Source organism: Chaetura pelagica, unplaced genomic scaffold, assembly GCF_000747805.2.
Source record: "Chaetura pelagica isolate M959 unplaced genomic scaffold, ChaPel_1.0 scaffold1168, whole genome shotgun sequence".
Classification (NCBI taxonomy): Eukaryota; Metazoa; Chordata; class Aves; order Apodiformes; family Apodidae; genus Chaetura; species Chaetura pelagica.
The window spans coordinates 35133-48826 of NW_009954328.1; the positions used below are offsets into that span (position 1 = coordinate 35133).

Below are 13694 nucleotides of genomic sequence, written 5' to 3' on the forward strand. Positions count from 1 at the left end.
CATCTCTGCCAAGTTGTGAAACTTGTTGGTTCGGCTCTAAATCAAGGTCTGGGATATGTGAGCAGAAGTCGAGGGGTAGGAATCGGGGAAGCGGTGGGAGACAAATTATATATATATAATTTTATATACACATATATATATATATAGGTGCTTGATGAGTGAAGTGCCTATATATATATACACACATATACTTCTAGATAGGTACTTGATAGGTTAATCCAACACACATCTTTACCATCACAGCATTTTGGCATCCAGAGACTGGTCGAACAAACCTGATGATGTGAAGATGCTGCCTTGCATCTCGTGTGCATTGGCACAGAAGCCAGACTCGAAGCCCATCCTCTCCCACTTCCCAAAAGGGTTAACAAAGTATCTGATTTAACAAAACCAGGAGTCTTGAAACAATTAAAGGATGTTCGACAAGGCAAAATTTTTTTGTTTTGTTTTGTTTCATTCTGAAAAAAATATAATATATAAAAGTGGCCAACCTCAGGAAGATCCAGGCAAAGGACAGCTGAAGAGGTTTTGGTCCATAAAGAAATACTTTGTTCTTCTTTTTTTTGCCCCCCTCCCCCACTCGGTTTTGGGTAACAAAAACTTTTGGTCCAGTTTAAAAACAACAAAACGATACCTAGAAACGCGGGGTCATGGGGGGTGGGTTGGTTGGGGGTTTTTTTTGCTCTCTGTTGGGACGCGCGTTGGTTTCGCGTCGGGCTCGTGGCCTGTATTGCATGATCAACTCTCTTAGGTTTCGGTGCGATCGACAGATCGTTGTTGGAAGGAAAGAAAAAGCACAATGTGACGTCTTGTCTGCGTGTCTGAGCACGTGTGGGGTGTGTGTGGCTGCTGCTGGCATCGCTGGGCAAAAAAAAAAGGATGAAGAGTGAACTCCGGAAACGCGGAAGTCGATCGGCTCCCCCCATGGATGGGAACTCAGGACTGATTGGAAATACCCTGTTAGTGACTCCTGATTCGTCTGATGAACAAATCCCTGCTCGGATAAGGAAAAAAAAAAGAACCAAGTTCCAGACTCCACGGTGGCTCAGAATAATAAAATAAAGGCTCATCGCCGGGTGGGATTCCAGCAGGTTCTTCCAAACCTTCTTCAGTTTCACCGGCGTCATTTTTATTTCTTCATCTTTTTTTTTTTTATTATTTTCTTCTGCATTTTCTTTTTATTTTTGTGTGTGTGTGTGATTTTTTTTTGTTTGTTTTGTTTGGCTTTTCTTAGAAAAAAAGGAAAACAATAAAAGTTCTTTAGCTGCTGTGTTGTTTTTTTTTTGTTTGTTTGTTTTTTTATTATTATTTGTTTAAATCTTTGAGGTAATACAGTTGTGCCCTCGTTCTAACAGGTTCCCAGAGGTTGATGGTTTCTTTCTTGTTTCTCTAAATCCCCGACATCCGTTTTCCTTCCTTTCTATTTGTTTCCTTCTGAGCTCCCAGTTGGGCTGACATCCCTGGGGGGGGGAGGAGGAGAGTAGGGGCTTCAGACCAAGGTGAAGACTGAACGTGGCTGGAGAAGAAAGGCTGGCAGGGCCCTCCCCACGTCCCTGCTCCCTTCCCTGTCCGATCCAGATGTTCTGGCTTGGTCGATGTGGAGAAGTCCCGACTTCCACCACCAAAATAAACTGAACTAAACCACTTTGCTTGCGAGATCTGAGTGTGCGTTCAGAGAACTTGTTCTAAGAAAGACATTGCAGGCTGGAGCATCGTTCGCCCTTCCAAAATTTCTGGCTTTGCTATTCATTTTAATTTTATTATTCACTTCTTTTTTTTGTTTTGTTTTTTTAAAAAATAACATACATTGCTTGTAAAATAATTTTTTTTTTCTTTTCTTTTCTTCTTCTTCTTCTTTAAATTAATGTATTCTTTCATTCGTTTGTTCTTCGGATGTCATTATTATTATTATTATTATCATCATTTTTCTTTCCTGGAACACCCCCCCACCCACCCAAGCTCCCTTCCTACCCCCAACCCCCCCACCCCAATGCCCTGCTCTGTCTCTTTAGGAAAATATTCTAATGGCCTGAGTGGCTGCAGGGGGGCAAACCGGGCACTCGGGATCAGTCCTCTCACAGATCCTCACGGCACATTCCATGCAGAAGAGGTTGTGGCCAAAAGGCAGCCGAGCTGCCGTAACTTCACTTTCAAAACACACCATGCACTCGCGGCTGCTGGAGACAGACGTCCGGGCAGCGGTGGTGCTCCCCAGCTTGGAAAACCCTTGGAGCGGTTCCCCCTGCGACCTCCTCGGGAGACCAGAGAGATTGGGCTCCTGGATGGAGGAGGACGGGGAGCGATGGGAATTCGGGTGGATGGCGCCGGTGCTGCTGGACCGTTGCTGCTTCGAGAAGAGCACCGAGACAGGGTTGGTGTTCTCCTGCCCAGCCCACATCGGGGCACCCGACTCCGGCACCCCGTAATACAGATCTTGCTTGTTCACACCATAGTTGGGGAAGAGGTAACCATAATTGAAGTCGTTTTGGTCATTCAGGCGGGGGGTCTCGTAGACGGGGTCGACGGAGCAGTCCCCGATGCAGCCCAGGCTGTTCTGTCGGAAGGTGGAGAGGGGCTTGCAGCCCGGCGCCGGCGTGTGGACCCGCCAGGCCTCCGAGTAGCGGTTCTCCATGCCGGAGTCAGGGCTGCTGGAGAGGAAGTCGTTCTCATTGTTGTACTCCAGGATCTTGCCCGTCCTCACCGCTATGTGGGTCTCGATCTCCTCCCGGGCGCGTTCGACATTGCCCGGCGCTCCGGTGATTTCGAAGACGGGGTCGCGGTCCCGGCTGGGCGTGATGATGTAGGTATTGGTTTGCTGCTGGATCCGCTTGATGGTGGCTCCTTTGGGCCCCACCACCAAGCCCACCACGCGGTAGGGCACGCGCACCCGGATGGTGACTTGCCCCGGCAAGGTGGGAGCGCTGCCGAAAGTGGTGCCCGCCTTGTTGCGGGAGGCCCTGATCATGGAGAAGTGCTCGGCGGCGGAGATGATCTCCCGCCGGGCCATGGCCACGTCCTCCCGCCGCCCCGTCACCATGAAGACCGGCTCCTCGCCCCGCACTGGTGTCTTGATGTACGTGTTGGTCTTTGCCCGCAGGGCTTTGATCTTGCAGCCTTGGGGAAGAGAGAGAAAACAAGGCAGGGAGGTTAGAGGGGCCGCCCTGCCATGTTGTTCAGCAGCCCCTACCCCGGGAGCTAAAACAAGGGAAAGGCTCTTTCACCCTTAACCCTGAGAGGAAAAAAAGTCGGAAGAAACCTTCCCCCTCACCATCCCCTCACCTTCCTCCCTCAGAAGTGCCCCCTTCCCTCACCCCCAGGCAGCTGTCACCATTTTATGTGCTGCCCCCACCACACAAGCCCCTTCAGCTGCCTCCCCTCAGCAATCACCCCTCAGATCCCCCCTTCTCACACCCCCGAGCACCAAGATGCCCTCGGTGGGTGGGTTGAAGCCCCGGCCATGGGTTGGCAGTGCCTGTGAGGAGCCTGTCCCTGCAGAGGCCCAGGCCCCACCATGTTGCCCCTCAGGAAAGATGGACACCCTGACTCTACTCTTGTCAGCAGCTCTTGGGACAGGGATGATTCCGCTGACACACGGGGCCATGAGACAGGCTGGAGACAACAGGAGGAAGCAGAAGGATAGCAACTCCATGGCTGGGCATGGCCCCTTCACCACCAGCTCATGGGGAGCAGCAGGGGAGACACGTCTGCCACAGCTCAAGAGAGCAGAGCCCTCCACGGGGACTTCTGTCCAGCTGTGGAGGTTTTGGGGTGAATCTGGTGTGACCTGGGTCACTTTTGAAGATTAGAGAAGGGAGATTCAGGAAAAAGTTCTTTCCTGTGAGGGTGGGGAGCGCCTGGGCCAGGTTGCCCAGGGAAGCTGTGGCTGCCCCATCCCTGGGGGTGTTGAAGGGCAGGTTGGATGGGGCTTGGAGCAGCCTGGGCTGGTGGGAGGTGTCCCTGCCCATGCAGGGGGTGGGATCTAAATGACCTTGAAGGTCCCTCCCAACCCAAACCATTCCATGATTCTATGACAAGTCTAGGGGAGGTAACAGAGATGCAGCAATTTGGGCTCCCCACCTCAGAGAGGATGGGACCCCAAACGTTGGTACTGCTAGAAAGCCGGGGGGTAGCAGGATGTCGGCGTTTCCTTTGGGGTCAAACCAGCCAGAAATGGGACAGGCTGCCAGCCCCACCGCAGGCCCTTCTGGTGCTCACCAGGAGCTGCAGCCAAGGCCTGGCAGAGGCTGCCCACAGAGACCATTCTGCCTTGGGCCCAGAGTCTCCATCTTGTGTATCAAACACCAGTGGCCACCGGCCTCCCCACCCCAGCGCTCCTGCTGCCCGGACCCTTTCCTGAGCTCACCTGCCACAGCTTTTGTCCATCACTGCCCACCCGACTGGAGCCCACCAAGCCTATTGCCCCTGCTCCTCACACCTCTTTCTGCTTTTTCTAAAAAGGCAAGAGACTTTTCAACGTGTTTTGGCTTCCAAATCGTTTTCTAGAGGGGTTTAGAGCCAGCTGTGGGACTCTAGGTTCCTAGATGACATTAAGATGCCACCAAGCAACTAAACATTTTTTGCAACTGTGGCAGAGTTTTCTCAACTCCTTCTGGAAACACTCTGTTACTGTCCTTCTGACCCCTCTTCTCCAAGAGCTTCACTTGGTGCCTAAAGGCATTTTCAAAGCCTGGCACCAAGTCCCCATGCAGACTGGGGCTTCCTCTGGGGGAGGTTTGCTCTAAGCTTGGGTGTCTAGGAAAAATTAAAACAACGTGATTCTCTAGGGCACCACGTTTCTACTGGTGCAGATGGAGCAAGAATTTTGTCCTGCTTTCCCAAGGGTTCAGGTCTCTGATTCAAGGCTCATGGAAGAAGAAATGGCATTGAAACCCCTGTGAGATCCCCCATCTCCTCCCCACCTTGTCTCCCCAGAAGAAGCCCATCTTTTGCCCTCTCCTCTGACCATCTGACACCAGCAAGTTCTCCTCAACACACGACGCTGACATTATGTTTTAACACAAGATGATCTGCAAATGATGCTTCTGCAACCAAGAAATCAAGATTCCTCAGCTCCTGCCCCAGAACATGATTATTTATACAGATCCTAATAAATAACAATGTCTCTCCCAGCTGGGAGTTCAGGGCTGCCACTCACTTCTCCGCAGCTCATCTCCTGAGACGTGGGCTTGTGACATCAGGATATTTAGGGGAAAGCACCGATTCCACCACCAGGTATCATTAGCAAGGACCAAACCCAGCACCTCTGGTGACAAAACCAGAGCCTTGTGCCACCACAGCTGGCAAGAGCAAGTCCCCAGGCGCCACAGACCAGCGGTGAGAGCTGCACAAACCCGCCCAGCTCCGCGGGTCACGCTCACATCTCGCGGCATCGCGTGGGCACCAGGGAGCAGCCTCCTCAAACTCCAGGAGGCTGCACCAATCTGAAACCTCCTGGCAGAGCCTCCAAACCCCACAGCCTGTCAGAAGGTCTTGGCAGCAGTGGAGGACACGTGCTGGTAAATCCTGACTTTGCTGTCGACACCCAGTGTGACTTTTCCCTCCTCAGAGCTGCTCCAGCTCTCCGAGCCTCAGCCTCCCATCTGGGGAAGGGGATGAACTGCTGCTTCTTGCTTTGTGTCACTGCAAAACTTCCTGCAATGCTCAGCATTAAACCCACCTCTCAACCACTAATTTTACATTCCCGGGGAATGGAAATGCTAGACCTGACCCAGAGAAGGAGCTGGGCAAAGCCCCAAAACCCAAACCAAGCCCAACCCGCTGCCAAACCCAATGGAGCTCACGTGTCACTCCCCACTGAGTTTGCACCCTGAAGGGTATTTGCGGTGCTTCCTTTGCTGAAGTTTCTCAACAGTCGATGTGGACTGATGGTCATCAACAGTCCTGTCTTATTAGTACCCTGGAAACTCCAAGGAATGGCACTTCCCCGTGCGAGGCACGACACAACCCTGGAATCAAACCAGGGGGAGAAAATGACAGATAAAGGCTCCTAAGGAGCCTGTGGAAGGTGGGATAAAACCACACGGGGTCACCTCTGTCCCCCTGCATCCCCAGGGCAGGGTGTGCTCTCCCTGGCCCACCCCTACGCCGCTCGCTCCAAAGATGGAGATTCCATCTTAGGAAGATTAACCGAGATGCCACCATTTCCCCAGGGATATCACCGGAGCGTCGCGCGGAAGGGAAGGGGGTGTTGGCGCCAGCGCCTGCGCTGGAAACGACCCCCCTGCATCCCCCCCGAGGGAAGCAGCCTGTGCCTGATGCCTCAGTGACCCACGGCCGGGCCTCCCAGGAGCACCAGGCTGGCTCTGGTTTGCAAACGGAGCCCAGGTAGGGGTTTGTCAGGGCTGGGCTTGCGTTCCGGCAGCTTTCTAAGCCTCGGGACAATGACTGCGTGTGAGGGGAGAGGGATCTGAGCCCAGCGTGACAGGAAACAATCAAGGAGGGGACACGGAGGGTCAGGCAAGCAGAGCGGTGACAAAGGACAGGGGCTCCATGCTGGGGACAGATGGAAGGGAACGGTGGCAAGGAATACACACGAATGAGGGCAAACGTAAGCGAGTTCCATGAGCTGGAGAGGGTGGGAGGGAGGCAGGGATGGAGAAAAGGTGATGGAAATTAAGGGAGAGGCACGTTGTGCTCCCTCCAAGGAGAGGAGGAGGAGCAGGGGTGTGGAGGCAAGGGAGAGACACCCCAAAACGGCAGAAGGGAGACGGGCAAGGAGAGAGCCCGGCGAGAGGGGGAGGGAGGATCGAGAAACGGACAAAAGGACGCGTGGTGCAGTCGATGGTGTGAGAAGCAGGGGGAGGAGAAGGAGGGAGGGTCTCCGTGCAGGCCTGCAGACAGGAAAGCCAGCTTTGCACAGACAGACAGATGGGGGATCCTGCGCTTAAAAACCAGAGAAAATAACCCCACAGGAAATTAGACCAACTCCATCCAGCCCAGCAGCCCAGCAGGTTCAGTGGCCCAGATCTCTGGCAGATCTAAATTGGTGCAGACACCAGGCCAAGCCATCAGCAGTATAAATCCAGATAACTCCACCAACTTCCAAGGGAGCTGCAATGATTTGCATCAGCTAAAATCAGGCTGGGCTTAAATCTGATTTACCCACTTAGTGCCAAGGCTCCCAGCCCATCTCAACCCCAACCTTGACCTTGCTTTCCACAACTAAACAGGGGCTGAGCCTTCTGTGACATCATTCTGCTCCTGACAGAGCACAGCCAGGTCAGGATGTGGCCCTTTATATCCAAGGCCAGATGAAGAGCAAGGTCCCATGTGCTTTTTTCAAATGAAATTTGTCCCCTTTTTTCTTTTTTTTTTTTAATGAAAGGCTTTCCTCGTGTGTCACTGAAATTTGAAAACAATACCCAACAAACTGCTTCACCCAGTGGATCATTAACAGGGCAGAGATTTGCGAAGCAGGTGGCGTTAAGGATGCAAAACCACAAGGAGAAAAGGACCTGTAGAAACTCTAATAACATATAACTTCGTTGTAGTGTTCTACTCTTCAAGGCAGTGTGCAGACATCAGCTAATTGATCCCTGGCAGACTCCTGCCAGTTAGATTTTTATATTAGAGAGAGAATTAAGCTTTTTCTTCTTGTGTTTCCACTACCTAGCTCCTGTTATCCTGGGCTTTTTTGCCAATAACACAGATCCCAAAGCATTTTGCAAAGGAGACTTGTACGATTATTTCCTCCCCCCACACCTCTTTTCCTTTTTAACTTCAGTTAACTGATTGCCAATTGACTCAAAGTAAATGTGTTTTGCAAATTACCCTCGTAAGCCACAAATGTTAACACACAGGAACAAACCCTGGAGGACTGTTGAGCCTCCGGCACCCAGACCAGTTGTCTAACTGGAATTAATCCACGGAGCAGCTAGCTCTGGCTAGAAACAAATACATAAATCGAGTCTAGACACTGCCAAACTGGGGAAGGGTGTGATGGGGAGGGGGGATCAGGGATGTGGATGCACAGCCACATTCTCTTCTCTGCTTACCCCTGCACGAGGGGTAAATAAACCCATCAAGATAGCGGAAAAAGCTTCAAGAGCTTGGACAACCTGCCCAGCAAAGGCCCAAAGGGCAACAAGGGTGAAGGATACATCTGATCTGACTGCTGCATGAACCCATCCCAAATCTTTTCCCATTCAGACTGGAGTGAAAAAAAACCCAAGGTGTTTCCAATGGGACCTCCCTGAGGTTTGCACCCGAGCAGCAGGAAAAGGCCGGAGCAGCGCGCGGGACGGACGTGCCCACGGCAGCACGTGGGGTGTGAATGCCAGCAGAAGGACAGTGCCATGGAAAACACAGCCAGGGATGGGCCACTCCAGTGTAAATTCAGAGTGAAAACTCACTGTCAACCTGCATGGCCAGATCCTGCCCAGGTACATCCTGGCGCAGCCCAGAGGGTCCTACTGGCACCAACAGGCACATCTCCGGTTCATGCCCAGACCCATGGGCTTCACCTGGAAGCACCAGAGCTGCTGCACCACCTCACAGCAGAGGATCCAGCCCTGAGGTGGTTTCTTTTATTTTGGTTGGGCTTTTTTGTGTTTTGTTTGGTGTTATTTTAAAAAAAAAACAACACACCACACAAATCACTCCAGGTCCTTACATTTCTTGTTTTCATCAGATCCACAATTACCTCTACAGACAAAAGATTTTTAGCCCTGTTCTCATTTACACTGAGGCACCTTTACACTGTGATGGTGTAAATTACACCTGTAAATACCCCACTTAAAGACATTCTGACATTGCTGGTGTGGTACAAGAGAACCTCAGGGCAAATTAGGACTTGGGTCTTTTTTCTGTTATAGTCATAAAATTAAAGAGGACCATAAAAATAAACAACCCTCAAATATCTCAGCTAAGGTGGGGCACCTTCTTTCCCATTTAAGATGAAAGCCACGTTTAAAGAAAAGCACACAAAGAACATCCCCAATAAACCCTCCTGAATATCTGGGGGGTGAGATTTTTGCTGCATTGAACATCTGATGAAAGTGGCGTCAAAAAAACCACACACAAACGCACACAAAAAAGGACCAGAACCAACCAACTAAACCCCTTTGCACTGAGGTTTTCTTTGTACTGATGATGCAAGTTGTGTTTACAAGAAGGGGGGGAGGAAAAGAAACCCCCAAAATCCAACACACCATCACACCAGGAAGAGGAGCAACCACCTCGTTTCAGCGCGGCGGTTTTCCAGCTTTTTGTTCCCGTAGCGATGAAAGTTGTTTACGAATATAAATCAAAATAAATAAGAAGGGAAAAGAGGGGGGTGGGGGGGGAAATAAAATCAAGGCAACACAAAAGCGCGGCGGTTTTCCAGCTTTTTGTTCCCGTAGCGATGAAAGTTGTTTACGAATATAAATCAAAATAAATAAGAAGGGAAAAGAGGGGGGTGGGGGGGGAAATAAAATCAAGGCGACCCAAAAGCAAGAACCCAGGTTGCCTCAGACCATCGTTGCCTTCTTGTGTGGTGGAGGAAAGTTGGGAAGTCGGGCTGGAAGCCCCCGGCCACGAGCAGGCGCTCCCGGTTGTGCCACCACAGCTGGCAAGAGCAAGTCCCCAGGCGCCACAGACCAGCGGTGAGAGCTGCACAAACCCGTCCAGCTCCGCGGGTCACGCTCACATCTCGCGGCATCGCGTGGGCACCAGGGAGCAGCCTCCTCAAACTCCAGGAGGCTGCACCAACCTGAAACCTCCTGGCAGAGCCTCCAAACCCCACAGCCTGTCAGAAGGTCTTGGCAGCAGTGGAGGACACGTGCTGGTAAATCCTGACTTTGCTGTCGACACCCAGTGTGACTTTTCCCTCCTCAGAGCTGCTCCAGCTCTCCGAGCCTCAGCCTCCCATCTGGGGAAGGGGATGAACTGCTGCTTCTTGCTTTGTGTCACTGCAAAACTTCCTGCAATGCTCAGCATTAAACCCACCTCTCAACCACTAATTTTACATTCCCGGGGAATGGAAATGCTAGACCTGACCCAGAGAAGGAGCTGGGCAAAGCCCCAAAACCCAAACCAAGCCCAACCCGCTGCCAAACCCAATGGAGCTCACGTGTCACTCCCCACTGAGTTTGCACCCTGAAGGGTATTTGCGGTGCTTCCTTTGCTGAAGTTTCTCAACAGTCGATGTGGACTGATGGTCATCAACAGTCCTGTCTTATTAGTACCCTGGAAACTCCAAGGAATGGCACTTCCCCGTGCGAGGCACGACACAACCCTGGAATCAAACCAGGGGGAGAAAATGACAGATAAAGGCTCCTAAGGAGCCTGTGGAAGGTGGGATAAAACCACACGGGGTCACCTCTGTCCCCCTGCATCCCCAGGGCAGGGTGTGCTCTCCCTGGCCCACCCCTACGCCGCTCGCTCCAAAGATGGAGATTCCATCTTAGGAAGATTAACCGAGATGCCACCATTTCCCCAGGGATATCACCGGAGCGTCGCGCGGAAGGGAAGGGGGTGTTGGCGCCAGCGCCTGCGCTGGAAACGACCCCCCTGCATCCCCCCCGAGGGAAGCAGCCTGTGCCTGATGCCTCAGTGACCCACGGCCGGGCCTCCCAGGAGCACCAGGCTGGCTCTGGTTTGCAAACGGAGCCCAGGTAGGGGTTTGTCAGGGCTGGGCTTGCGTTCCGGCAGCTTTCTAAGCCTCGGGACAATGACTGCGTGTGAGGGGAGAGGGATCTGAGCCCAGCGTGACAGGAAACAATCAAGGAGGGGACACAGAGGGTCAGGCAAGCAGAGCGGTGACAAAGGACAGGGGCTCCATGCTGGGGACAGATGGAAGGGAACGGTGGCAAGGAATACACACGAATGAGGGCAAACGTAAGCGAGTTCCATGAGCTGGAGAGGGTGGGAGGGAGGCAGGGATGGAGAAAAGGTGATGGAAATTAAGGGAGAGGCACGTTGTGCTCCCTCCAAGGAGAGGAGGAGGAGCAGGGGTGTGGAGGCAAGGGAGAGACACCCCAAAACGGCAGAAGGGAGACGGGCAAGGAGAGAGCCCGGCGAGAGGGGGAGGGAGGATCGAGAAACGGACAAAAGGACGCGTGGTGCAGTCGATGGTGTGAGAAGCAGGGGGAGGAGAAGGAGGGAGGGTCTCCGTGCAGGCCTGCAGACAGGAAAGCCAGCTTTGCACAGACAGACAGATGGGGGATCCTGCGCTTAAAAACCAGAGAAAATAACCCCACAGGAAATTAGACCAACTCCATCCAGCCCAGCAGCCCAGCAGGTTCAGTGGCCCAGATCTCTGGCAGATCTAAATTGGTGCAGACACCAGGCCAAGCCATCAGCAGTATAAATCCAGATAACTCCACCAACTTCCAAGGGAGCTGCAATGATTTGCATCAGCTAAAATCAGGCTGGGCTTAAATCTGATTTACCCACTTAGTGCCAAGGCTCCCAGCCCATCTCAACCCCAACCTTGACCTTGCTTTCCACAACTAAACAGGGGCTGAGCCTTCTGTGACATCATTCTGCTCCTGACACAGCACAGCCAGGTCAGGATGTGGCCCTTTATATCCAAGGCCAGATGAAGAGCAAGGTCCCATGTGCTTTTTTCAAATGAAATTTGTCCCCTTTTTTCTTTTTTTTTTTTAATGAAAGGCTTTCCTCGTGTGTCACTGAAATTTGAAAACAATACCCAACAAACTGCTTCACCCAGTGGATCATTAACAGGGCAGAGATTTGCGAAGCAGGTGGCGTTAAGGATGCAAAACCACAAGGAGAAAAGGACCTGTAGAAACTCTAATAACATATAACTTCGTTGTAGTGTTCTACTCTTCAAGGCAGTGTGCAGACATCAGCTAATTGATCCCTGGCAGACTCCTGCCAGTTAGATTTTTATATTAGAGAGAGAATTAAGCTTTTTCTTCTTGTGTTTCCACTACCTAGCTCCTGTTATCCTGGGCTTTTTTGCCAATAACACAGATCCCAAAGCATTTTGCAAAGGAGACTTGTACGATTATTTCCTCCCCCCACACCTCTTTTCCTTTTTAACTTCAGTTAACTGATTGCCAATTGACTCAAAGTAAATGTGTTTTGCAAATTACCCTCGTAAGCCACAAATGTTAACACACAGGAACAAACCCTGGAGGACTGTTGAGCCTCCGGCACCCAGACCAGTTGTCTAACTGGAATTAATCCACGGAGCAGCTAGCTCTGGCTAGAAACAAATACATAAATCGAGTCTAGACACTGCCAAACTGGGGAAGGGTGTGATGGGGAGGGGGGATCAGGGATGTGGATGCACAGCCACATTCTCTTCTCTGCTTACCCCTGCACGAGGGGTAAATAAACCCATCAAGATAGCGGAAAAAGCTTCAAGAGCTTGGACAACCTGCCCAGCAAAGGCCCAAAGGGCAACAAGGGTGAAGGATACATCTGATCTGACTGCTGCATGAACCCATCCCAAATCTTTTCCCATTCAGACTGGAGTGAAAAAAAACCCAAGGTGTTTCCAATGGGACCTCCCTGAGGTTTGCACCCGAGCAGCAGGAAAAGGCCGGAGCAGCGCGCGGGACGGACGTGCCCACGGCAGCACGTGGGGTGTGAATGCCAGCAGAAGGACAGTGCCATGGAAAACACAGCCAGGGATGGGCCACTCCAGTGTAAATTCAGAGTGAAAACTCACTGTCAACCTGCATGGCCAGATCCTGCCCAGGTACATCCTGGCGCAGCCCAGAGGGTCCTACTGGCACCAACAGGCACATCTCCGGTTCATGCCCAGACCCATGGGCTTCACCTGGAAGCACCAGAGCTGCTGCACCACCTCACAGCAGAGGATCCAGCCCTGAGGTGGTTTCTTTTATTTTGGTTGGGCTTTTTTGTGTTTTGTTTGGTGTTATTTTAAAAAAAAAACAACACACCACACAAATCACTCCAGGTCCTTACATTTCTTGTTTTCATCAGATCCACAATTACCTCTACAGACAAAAGATTTTTAGCCCTGTTCTCATTTACACTGAGGCACCTTTACACTGTGATGGTGTAAATTACACCTGTAAATACCCCACTTAAGACATTCTGACATTGCTGGTGTGGTACAAGAGAACCTCAGGGCAAATTAGGACTTGGGTCTTTTTTCTGTTATAGTCATAAAATTAAAGAGGACCATAAAAATAAACAACCCTCAAATATCTCAGCTAAGGTGGGGCACCTTCTTTCCCATTTAAGATGAAAGCCACGTTTAAAGAAAAGCACACAAAGAACATCCCCAATAAACCCTCCTGAATATCTGGGGGGTGAGATTTTTGCTGCATTGAACATCTGATGAAAGTGGCGTCAAAAAAACCACACACAAACGCACACAAAAAAGGACCAGAACCAACCAACTAAACCCCTTTGCACTGAGGTTTTCTTTGTACTGATGATGCAAGTTGTGTTTACAAGAAGGGGGGGAGGAAAAGAAACCCCCAAAACCCAACACACCATCACACCAGGAAGAGGAGCAACCACCTCGTTTCAGCGCGGCGGTTTTCCAGCTTTTTGTTCCCGTAGCGATGAAAGTTGTTTACGAATATAAATCAAAATAAATAAGAAGGGAAAAGAGGGGGGTGGGGGGGGAAATAAAATCAAGGCGACCCAAAAGCAAGAACCCAGGTTGCCCCAGACCATCGTTGCCTTCTTGTGTGGTGGAGGAAAGTTGGGAAGTCGGGCTGGAAGCCCCCGGCCACGAGCAGCCG

General features: G+C 51.4%; 1 protein-coding gene across 1 annotated transcript; it reads right to left on the reverse strand.

Moving 5' to 3' along the window:
- Positions 1-2008: 2008 nt before the first annotated feature.
- On the reverse strand, positions 2009-4982 carry MEX3A (mex-3 RNA binding family member A; the record flags this gene model as incomplete). The annotated part of the gene is made up of 2 exons (XM_010004186.1): positions 2009-3114; positions 4920-4982. Coding segments are annotated over 2 exons (1169 nt in total), but the record flags the coding sequence as incomplete, so codon positions are not given.
- Positions 4983-13694: the final 8712 nt, after the last annotated feature.